The sequence below is a fragment of the Thermobia domestica genome, chromosome 17 (genome assembly GCF_964235325.1).
Source record: "Thermobia domestica chromosome 17, izTheDome1.hap1.1, whole genome shotgun sequence".
Lineage (NCBI taxonomy): Eukaryota > Metazoa > Arthropoda > Insecta > Zygentoma > Lepismatidae > Thermobia > Thermobia domestica.
This window is the reverse complement of record NC_137470.1, coordinates 111,605,967-111,617,133: the sequence shown is the minus strand read 5'-3', so window position 1 is coordinate 111,617,133 and position 11,167 is coordinate 111,605,967. Positions and strand designations below refer to the sequence as shown.

The window sequence follows — 11,167 nt, the reverse complement described above, 5'->3', positions numbered from 1 at the left end:
TAGTAGAAGTACCCGTTCTTTGCACGGGGAGAATAATAAGGCTTATTGAATATAAAACCATAAATTCAATATTGTAGAAATTTCTTATTTTTCCCTCTAAAAGAGGAGTGTTTTCAAAGTGCTGAACTTTAATGCGGAACGTGTTAACCGAATTTGACATCTCCAACTTAAACTAAGCATCAGATTTGACTTTTACTAAATTAAAGGATCGGAAATTTGAATATTGTAGAATTGTTCACTTTCCCTCCTCAAATGTGCAATTTTTCAAACACTTAAATACGTATTCTCTTATTTTTTAATTAAGAAATTAAATACTGCGTTTCATATCTCCAACTGAATCAAATTCTCACATTGGACTATTTTTGATATACAGAAACGGAAATGTGAATATTGCAGAAACTACTTCAATTTTTCCTTCTCAAACTTTTTAGGTGACTTCTTTCACTTTTGAAATTATTCTGCCAATGAACGAAGCGTGAAAAACGGAAGTCTAGAAAGTTCGCAATGTAGTAAGGGCTTGTAGGTCATAGAATGATTGACAGACAAATCGAAGATAAGCGCTGCGTGCTAATCAATTGCACTCCATTAACATATAGAAGGTAAATCGTTATTGGTGAAGCACTGTTTACACAGATAAGCGTGCTTTCAGAATTAAAAGTAGTTTGATTAGTTTGATAGAAGAGCGTGATTTTTAGGGGGCACCCCGCTCCTCAGAAAATCCTGGATCCGGTCCTGTACACACTGTATAGTAATTATATTTGAATGTCGTCTACGCATTTGTTTTATTGATATTGAAAAGCGTATGCCACACCCACTAGAAATTAGGACAGAGTTACAAGGTAGTAATTTGGACTAAGTTCGAACATATGTTCTCACGTAATATTGTAAGAACAGTAAAATATTCAGAAACTGATAATTTGAGCACGTCTGTAGATAAAGCTCGAGCTTGGGATGGTTTTTATCATTTTACTTTGACGGTGCAACTTCGGGAAGGGGAGGGATATATATATAGTATTTAATCAAAATAAGAGCAGATCACAAATTACTAAGATGCAAATTTTAACAAATACAGGGTGTTTCGAAACAACACCGACAACGTTTGGGAGGTGATTCCTGACACCAAGATAAGAAAAGAAGTATAGACCAACCTGGGTGCACAAATGCTTCCTTCCGGAGTTATAGGCTGCCAAAAACATAAAAAAATGAACTTTGAAGGTCCATAGCTCCAAAACTATAGGACCTACCGTAGTCGGGTCAAGACTTTACTTGGGAACTAATAGGCGCTCTATCCAAAAACACATGTTTCAGAATCCTAAGGTACTCCCGCAACAATTTTTGTACAGGCAGTTTAGTTATGGCCACATAATATGAAGCACTCACTAACTACCTCTATAATTCTCTTTGGAACGTGTTTCTTTTTTTTTTGCAGTCAAATTGCCTGGTGTCGAAACGAAAACATGGAAAAACAAACAGCACATAGCAAAAGACCGTTTTCAAATTCCAACTGTTACTCGTTTCCAGCTACAAGTTCAATTAGGAAAAGGGGTAAAAGTTACATATACGGCAATCAGGAGAAGGAGAGGGAAAAGAAAAAGAATAAACAAGTAATAGGAATAATGATAAAAAGAGTAGGATAGAGGTGTGATAGGGATAACAAAGGTAAATAGAAAACCTCCATATCTTAAAGCATTATCCTAAAATTTTATTAACTTTGATTTGATTTGGTTTTAGCGTCCTGTTCAGCAGAGAGGTTACATGAACTTGGAACCGCAGTTTAACGTTAGGTTCGAACTACATGATCTCTTACCGGAAATCGAACTTGGTCCTACCACGCCAAAGGCGCGTTTGCTAACGGCTTAGCCACGAGGGTACTCTATTCGTTAACAGAAATGGTGTATGGTGTTTAGTTTACGATAAAATATACAAGTTGGTATAATGAATTTAAACATTATCGTGAAAGTTTTTTTTAATAAATAGCTCAGAAATCACATTAATATGCATATACGAATACATTTGTTATTCAACGATGTTTTACTAATTTTTCAGATATCTACTGAAATTTTAGGGCGCATTCTAATGATATTTTGAATCTTTGTCTTGGCAACATTTCTCAAAAGATTAAACACATACCAATCAATAGATCTCGTTGAGCTGAACACAATTATACGGGTGGGTGTAAGCCCTAATGCGTAGTTTTCGGGAAAATATAAGAAAGCATCTGTTAATGTTGAGATAGAACTGACACTGAGTTATACACTTTTCAAGTTTTTCATTGTGATGCCAGCAGATGACAATATACTGTATGATTAATGTGATATAGCTCAATAACTGTAATATTATGAAAATATAATACATACAAGGCGTGTTCGAAAAGTAAGTACCGTTTTGAAAAAAAAAATACTAAAACAGTTTGTCCAAGCCAAATTAATTTTTACATGAAAAAGCACACGTTAAATTATTTTGCAACATAATTTCCATCAATGTTTAAACACTTGTCAAAGCAGGTGACCAATTTGTCCAAAACTTAATCCAAGGAACATCCCACCAGTGAAGAACCCCATGACTCAAGAGCGTTTATTGCGTAGTGGTCACTTTCAAAGCGCTTACCGCTGCCTCACCCACTTTCACACCATTCCCTTACTCATTGCATTTTCACCGTATCTCCGATTTGACGATGAATTTCTGCCGGCAACGTTCCTTGTATTCAGAAACCGGATAACAGAGCGGATATCACAGTCGGCGGGTTCAGCAATTGTTTTAAAAAATATAAACGATCACAGGACACGGTACACTAGCGACAACTCAGCAGTACTGGTGCCGGTGGAGAGGCAATGGATCAGTAAAACTCGTGCGCATGCGCGGAGCGCCGAAAGTAGCGCTTCAGTGGCGTTCAAAGGAAACGGTGCGTACTTGCCGGACACTGGCGGGATGTTTCGTTTAGGAAGCCTAAGACAAGTTCATCGCCTGCTCTGGTAAGTGCTTGAACATTGGTGGGAGCTATGTCAAAAAGTAGTTTAAGGTGTGCTTTCTCATGCAAAAATAAATTTCGCTTGAACAAACCTGCTTTAGTACTCTTTTTCAAAACGATATTTACTTAACATGGAAAAAGCATTTTACGCGCGAATTCTCATTGTAAACAATGGAAAATAGAATTTTCAGCATTACAAATAGAGCTGACACAATCATAGTCAACGTCTTGCGAATAAAATCAGAAAAATAAACACACTGCTGAACAAGACTGCACTTATTTAATATAAAAACACATTTACATGTGACGTTTCGATCTTCTAGCCAAGATCCTCATCTGATGTGTACGTCTGATGAGGATCTTGGCTAGAAGATCGAAACGTCACGTGCAAATGTGTTTTTATATTAAATAAGTGCAGTCTTGTTCAGCAGTGTGTTTATTTTACAAATAGAGCGGAAGCCCGTTTTCGTTTTGTTCTGCGATCACAATTTTTGAAAGGTATTATGCTTTTTGCTTACATGCCATATTCAACTGTTTGCATGTCATGTTCGTTCACGAAAATATTGGTGTACTAAAAATTCTATGAACAATCAATGAAGGTCGATCGCTTCGCTCCAAATTTTGAATTAATCCATACCTCGTACTACAGGTATACGATACGCAGGAGTACGATTCCGGTTATTGCTGGATTCTTATATTATGGATTTTGTATAGTGATCAACATTAAAACTGGAAGTGGATGGTTTCTACCGTTTCTGTCTGAGTGTCTTCTCGATAAGAGAATTAGTTTCTTAACTTCTGGCCCTCTACATCCTGCTCAAAATCAATGGTGATCAATCAACTAGTTCGTGAGATATTTTGTCTCCCGGACGGACGGACGGAAAGTATAATCTGTATATAAAGGAATTTTGCTGGTAAACCAGACTCCTTGCAAATTGTGCTTAAGTTTAAGTTGGATGTTTGGCAAATATCTACTTTCCGGTGATATCAAAATCTCACAGCAGGACCTCTCATGCACTGTCGTACTCTCTTGATTCGTCATAAAAAAAAGATGCTTTACAAATGATCAAGGTGTCGCAATAATCACGTAACTATCATTATGCATTGTTCCTATGGATTTGAAATGAAACTGCATGCTCCACTCAACACATTGTTTGGCACCGCTTGCTTAGTGAGTATTGATTGAACTACAAAGAATGCTGGCTCATAAAAGTGTGGGCAGGAGCGATGGCCATCACTTAATCTCCATCATGTGGAGCTCATTGTTCTTCCAACATGGTAGATTTGCACGGTATCACGTAGGATATGAGAGAGAATTCACTATGAGTAGAAATAATTTCACATTTCTACGAGAAGGACGTGATGCTATTTTTTAAATTATGATTGTCCTTTTGTGTGATTTAAGAGGTCTTACTCCTGGTGAGCTATATTTCTTCCTTTCTTTTTAAATAAAATAATCTGGGTTTAATTATAACGAATATCGTATTTGATTATTCAATGAAGATTAATTTTCATGCATATATATGCTTTTAAAACATCAAAGATTCGGGGAATTTTTTTACGAGGTTAAAAAAAAGTGTCACATTATTAAAGTGGGATCTGAGTCATTACTCAGGTCTTGATTCAGTATGTTGTACTCCCACTGTTTTTTGTGGACATCAAAGAAATCATCAATTCTGGCGGTAAAAAATGGAAAATTCACATATTAAAAAAATTACTTGTTCTTCTCCCTTGTAACTGTATACCCGGAAAGCTATATATACAAAGCACAAAAAATGTGTATAAATATATTCGCTGGGATGTTGTAATAGTGTTCTAATTACATTATTGCAATATGATTAGCACAACTTGGCTTTGGGCCCAGCAAGAATACGTTCGGTCCAGTTTAATTCTTAGAAAAATACAGAGCGCCACACAGTTAAACTTATTGCTAGCTAGTTTGCTGCCTAATTAGTCTAGAAACGTGAAACAAGATGCAAAACACGCAGAATAGAACAAAGATTCATAAAATATATAAATGTGTGGACATTCAATTAACTGTTGTTTTGAGAAGGCAAGAAAATTGAAAATTCTCTTATTTTCTGAAAACATGGGTTTCACTCTCTATATCATGCAATCTCATTATCAGCGTTTATTTGAGAATTTGAAAATATTAGAAATTGGAATCGACAGTGAAATGAGTATTTATGTTTGCTGTTTTTTCGAATGTGTTTTCAATACCTTACAAGGAGGAAGAACTCACTAAACGAATTTTCTTGTTTACAACGTAACATACAGTACTCCGAGATGTCACGGATCTACAGTTGATGTTTCCAACTGAATGGTCTATGATGTCACAGTTTGCTTTTCTGCTTAATGAAAGGAGACAGAGCTTTCGGGTAACCTGGCGTTGATAAGAGATAGTGTTGACAAACAAGAAAGAACATCGATAGTGTAATTTCTAGTTTTGCAGGCATTCGTGGATCCATAACTATACGAATACTGCCAACACTTGCTCTTCGCGATACGCCATCTCCTTCTCTTCTATCCTCATTTTGATACACGTACGTCATACATGCAAACGTAGAGTTGGAAGTGACTAATCTACAGTGTACTTGAAGAGAAATGCATGCGAGTGATTCCTCTAGTAGATTGAACACTAGTGAGTTTGCAATTAGTGTGTTGTTTGTACGTGTTGCTGATAAGCTAGTTCAGGTTAATTTAGTATTTCAAGTGTCACTGTTATCTATTTTTCATAGTTTATGTGGTTTTCGCCATGAATTTCAATGACCAAGGACTCTGTCGTACGATTTGAACCGAACTCATCCGATCAGTCTGAAACTTGATTTGGTGATAGACGTTGACCTGCTATATACGCTTCTGAAATATCATGGCGTGCAGACCTTTGTTTTCTAACTTACAAATGAAATGAAAAACTATTTTTTGCGACTATGCGTAAGTTTTACTAGGTTTACACTTTTATTAGAAATAAACTACATTTTTTAACAGAATGTAATGATAAATAATGTCTGAAGAAGTCATTTTTGTTTCTTTCTTTCTTTGCAGAAATCTAAACGAGAATGTTCTCAATGATCTAGGAATTCAGATGATGCCGGAATTTTCAGATCCCTATCACAAAAGGTACGTTCCTGTATGTTTTTCCTTGGTTTTCGTGATTTAGTTGTTGCTGGTTATGAAGAGTGTTTGCCAAACTCATAGTAAACTGTTTCTCGATCAGAGAACGACATGTAAACGAAATTTAATACCAAAACAAATATTGTTTTTATCTACTGTACTTCTTGTTTCATGCTACCTTTTTCTTGCCTATCAGTTTGAATGAATGCCACCCAAAAACACATGGCAAGACGTATAACTTTCGGACAATTTGATAGGCGGCCTCGGTGGCAGCACCCGCATTAACTCCGATCTTCATTTTTCCTGCAACAAATTCAGTTTTGGACATCTCTTCTTTTCGGTGTTTAGCTCATCTTGCTCCATCATGTTGGTTTCTGTTGAAAAATCGATTTCTGCGAAGATATTATGGAAGAGCTTAAGGCCATCTTTCCATTTAACAAAAGAATGTCATTATAACGCATATTGTACCGTATTTGTACTTAAGTAGTTTATAGAGCCTACATTGTGAAACACACACTCTTACCCACTTATATTTTCTCAGATATTGAATACATTCATAGTTTGGAGGTATGTTTATCCATGTATGCGGTTTCTTTAAATATGCGCATAAATGTATTACATATCAGTGTTTTTGTTTTACTCTGTCTAATCCGTCCCCAACCTGCATCAGCATTACCAAAATTCAGCGTTCCTTCTGGACACTTATAAAATAGTTAGACAAGCAATGCAACATTAGTTTAAAAACCATTCATGACAGCTAGCCTTGGACTGACAAGTAAAGTGTACGAAGTGAAAATCGGATATACAGATACAAGTACGGTGTGAACATATGAGGAAAGGGGAGAAAGTTAGTAGGAGAGAAGAGGCAGACGGTCAACAGGGAAGGTGCTGAGATCGATTATCCCAGTAGACTGACTACTGGAAAACGCAACACTGATACGTAGACGAAAGTGAACTTCGCTATCTGCTTGATATGTCTATTTCTGTTATGTGCCTGTGTGATTTGGGGAGTCATAATAAAACTTTTTATTTATTTCTTCTGAATATTAAAAAAAAGAATTCTTGGGCAATCGTTAGCGCGTTCTTAAGGATCACGGATTCAATGATAGAGCTTTCACACCGACAGAAAAGAACATTTTCGATCAGGAAAACGGATTACTGCAGCAAGATATGGTTGTTATTGAGGAAATAAATATTCTAGTTTTCGCGGTAGTGTTGGTGATATAGATTTCAGGGACGATGAAATAAATCCTTATGCAGGACCCATAATAGACTTCTTATTCGTCCAAGGTGCAGAACCTAGAACGTCAGGTTTAAATATATGCCGTCACACCAGAAGAAGAATAAGGGAAGTGTAGTAGATGATGAATATTTGCAAAAATTCCTTGAATATTAGACCACCGATAAGAAAATAGGGGAACGTGCTTGCAGAAGGCGAAGGGCGAAACACAGTGGTGAACCAGTTCAAGCACTTGAGCGGCGTGAATACATTGTATAATTACGAAAGACGAAACGTGAAAGCAGGCGAAGGACCATCTATGAAAGCTATTAACAACGTTGTTCCTGTGAAGTTCGTTGAGCCGTTATTTAGAACGGACGATAAGGTTATGGGGCATGCAAGCGAAACATGTTCTACATTGAGAAAAAAATGTATGTAGCGTATGTAAAATCGTATGTTACATTTGTAAATCTTGTAGCTTTTGGACTTAATAAGGTATTCGGTCAAAACAGCTCAAGGACAAATACAGCGCATGGACAAGAGCAGCGCATGCAAATACCGCCTGGACAAAAACAGCGCATGGCCAGAAACCGCGCAAGGACTAAAGCAGCGCATGCAAGTACCGCATGGACAAGAACGCGCATTTGAATACGGTAATGCGGATACTGATGCTTCGGTTCCGAGACATTCCTTCGTTAAGGGTATTTATAAATTTACTGTATACACAAAACACACTTTTCGACACCGTTCCCGACACTCACACACACACACACACACACAGTGTCTCGATATATCCGGACTTCGTATCCGGTTTTACCCTGGGATATATTGATTGGAAGCATACAGTTTCTTTCTAGGACACCCGGAATACTGACGTTCCTGAAGAGTTCTCCGGCCCAGAAAGATCCATAGTAACTCTTCCATTCATTCAGCTACACTGTTATAAACATCATTATTCCTATTTCGGCATTTCTCCACTTTGTTTACAATTTTAATCATTTGTCCTATTACATTGTCCTCTTATTACTTCTGATTACTCATTTGTTATTTTGCTTAATGTCCTATAGTCCTACTCATTAGCTATAATTTCGTTTATTTCTGCCCTTTTTATTTGATCTCTTCCCTCTAGCCGTTCTTCCAGTAATGGTCACCATAATACGTGGTGTTCTGGTGTGCCTATTTCTTCGCATTCACATCTTGGATGCTCTATTTGTTATATTTTACGTAACGCGTGATTTCCAAATAACACTTCCCAAGTGTAACACTCCGATTTTGATAAAATTTGGCAGGTAGGTACTACACATCAAATAAACGAATACGTGTTTATTTTCTGCTGAAAAAGGTTTTAGGGGCAAAAACCTCACCCAAAATTTTGAAGTTCGACGTCCGATAGGCAAGAAATGGACCGAAGCCAATAACTTTGGGCACAGATATTGTAAAGGTAAGATGAGGGAATGCGTGTTTCGTATTTTATGAAAAGAAAAAAATCGTTGGACCGAGGAGTTGAGTGGCGGAAGGAGTACACCTAAGCGAACGAAATTGTGTGTAGATATTGTATATGTAAAATATCACCTTCCGTGTTTCACATGTATCCCCATCAGATTTCTTCAAATTCAGCAGATCAGCAGTAAACAAAAACAGTATAGCGTATTTTATGGTATTTTAGGAGGCGCCTTCAAACCTTACAGTGTTTTTCCGCATAGAGAAAAGAGCGTTTCGATTTATTTCCGCCTTGCTGTTGATGTGCTAAATTTCAAGCAAATCGGATAGGTACATTTGAGAAAGACGAAGGGCTTTATTTTACATATATAATGTCTACACACAATTTCATTTGCTTCGGTCCACTCCTTTTTGCAATATTACGATAATATTTACTTTTTTTTTCGGAGAGGCCCTTGGCCCCAACACTGTTTTTCCGCACAAAATAAAACGTTTCGTTTATTGTTTTGCAAATTGTCCCTACACGAAGTTTCGTTGCAACTTTCCATATCCTTTAGGAACCTCTGACGTATACTTGTTTGCACTTTTGATAAGTGAGCGCGACTCCGATTGAACCCGAACTCAGTGAAAGCGAGCCATTAGAGAGAATTGAGTGCGAGTCCAGTTTCTGGAAGTGATCGCGAGCCCGAGTGAGCGCGAGCTAAGCTGAGAGAAGTGATTCCGAGCGCGAGTCCAGTTGAGGGAAGTTAGCGTGAGCTTGAGTGAGCACGAGCTCAGTTGAGAGAAGTGAGCGCGAGTCCGGATGAACGCAAGTCCACTGAAGATTATTGAGTGCAAGCCCACTCGAGAGAATTGAGTGCGAGCTCGAGTGAGTTCAAGCCCAAATGAGTACGAGCCCAGTCGAGAGAGGAGAGCGCGAGCCATATTGAGGTAAGTGATCGAGTTGAAAGGAGTGAGCTCGAGCGGGAGCAAGCTTAGAGCAAAATGTTAATCTATGGTCCATGACAAAATGTTCATGGGCTGTTTTCGCTCACGCGGTATTTACATGCGCTGTTTTTGTCCTTGCGCGATTTTTGTTTATGCGCTGTTTTTGTCCACGCGGTATTTGCATGCTCTGTTTTGTCGTTGCGCTGTTTATGTTTATCCGCTGTTTATATCTACGCGGTATTTGCATGCGCTGTTTTTGTCCTGCGCGGTTTTTGTCCATGCGCTGTATTTGTCCTTATTTCTATGTAACTAGGAAGAGTACCTGCCAATTATGTAACCTGAAACACAACAAAGATTTGGGTTGTCAAACTTAAGGGTCTTCTGCTGTAATTGTTCCTGACTCATCTTTCCTAAGGATGTCCATAAAAATTGTAAACGGTTCGGGTTTAGTTCGGGCTCATTTGGTTATCACATGAGCTCGGGTCGGGTTCGGACCTAAATGTTGAAACATATTTCGGACTCGGGTCGGGCCTCACATTCTAAATTCGTGGGCCGGGCCGGGCTCGGACTAAAATTCCGGCCCATGCAGACCTCTATCTTACTTCTACATCGTATATTGGCAAGTTGGGTATGACTGTCACTGTCACAGAGCAAAACAGTAAAATATAGCGATATTTTTACTTTCAACCTACAATAGGAGAGAAGAAAATATGGTGGTGGTCATGAAATAAAAATAGAGTTTGGGATTTCAAAGGATTAACCCTACGTACACCAAAATGTTACGCATAACACCGCACACCAAGCGAGCGTTAAATAATGTCCACCACATAAAACATTATCTGTCCCATGAACTGTAATATTCTTCTCTATTTTTCACTAACTATACACTAAGACAACTGAAGGCAGAAAATAGAGAAGAATATTACATTTTCTGGAACAGGAAATAATGATTTTATGTGGTGGACATTTTTAAACCCTCCCTTGGTGTGTGGTGTTACGCGTAACCCATAATTTCACTTTTAATATCATCAATCTGTAGCCAAGAGGTCTTTTCCGTTTAGGTGTACGACGCTTTGCGTCGCCTGTACCCGTAGCGACGCCTAGTGTCAGAATCATAAGCGTTAACTGGAAATAACCTCATGTACATTATGGCAGCACGTTACATTAAGGGGGGCACTTTTAAGGGTGTATTGTTTATATTTCTGGGCTTTCGGCATCTATGGCCATTTAGCCTGTCACGTAGGAGGGTACTTTATGTCCACCACGAAAACTTTTCTTTAAAATTTAGAGTTATTTTCTAGAAGTTAAAAGTATTGAATGAGAGAATAAAATCTATATTACTTTAGGCACAAAACCTGAATTATGACATGATACTAAAAAATGCATAAAAATTATTATCCTAATAAAAGTGTGGACAATATTTAATCCACCTTAGTGTACGTAAGGTTGACGCATTTCATGGTGTGTATGTGTCGTGTCGGAAGACGGATTTTAGGATG

The 11,167-nt window shown here is 37.9% G+C and overlaps 1 protein-coding gene across 1 annotated transcript in view; it reads left to right on the top strand.

The window, feature by feature from the left end:
- Window positions 1-5,994: 5,994 nt before the first annotated feature.
- The window catches only part of LOC145674290 (glycosyltransferase 25 family member-like), a 248,779-nt gene continuing 243,606 nt past the window's right edge, over window positions 5,995-11,167 (top strand). The window contains exon 1 of the mRNA XM_081744144.1: window positions 5,995-6,088. Within this exon, the coding sequence (XP_081600270.1) occupies window positions 6,054-6,088 (35 nt within the window). The 5' untranslated portion in view covers window positions 5,995-6,053. The remainder of the gene's footprint in view (window positions 6,089-11,167) is intronic.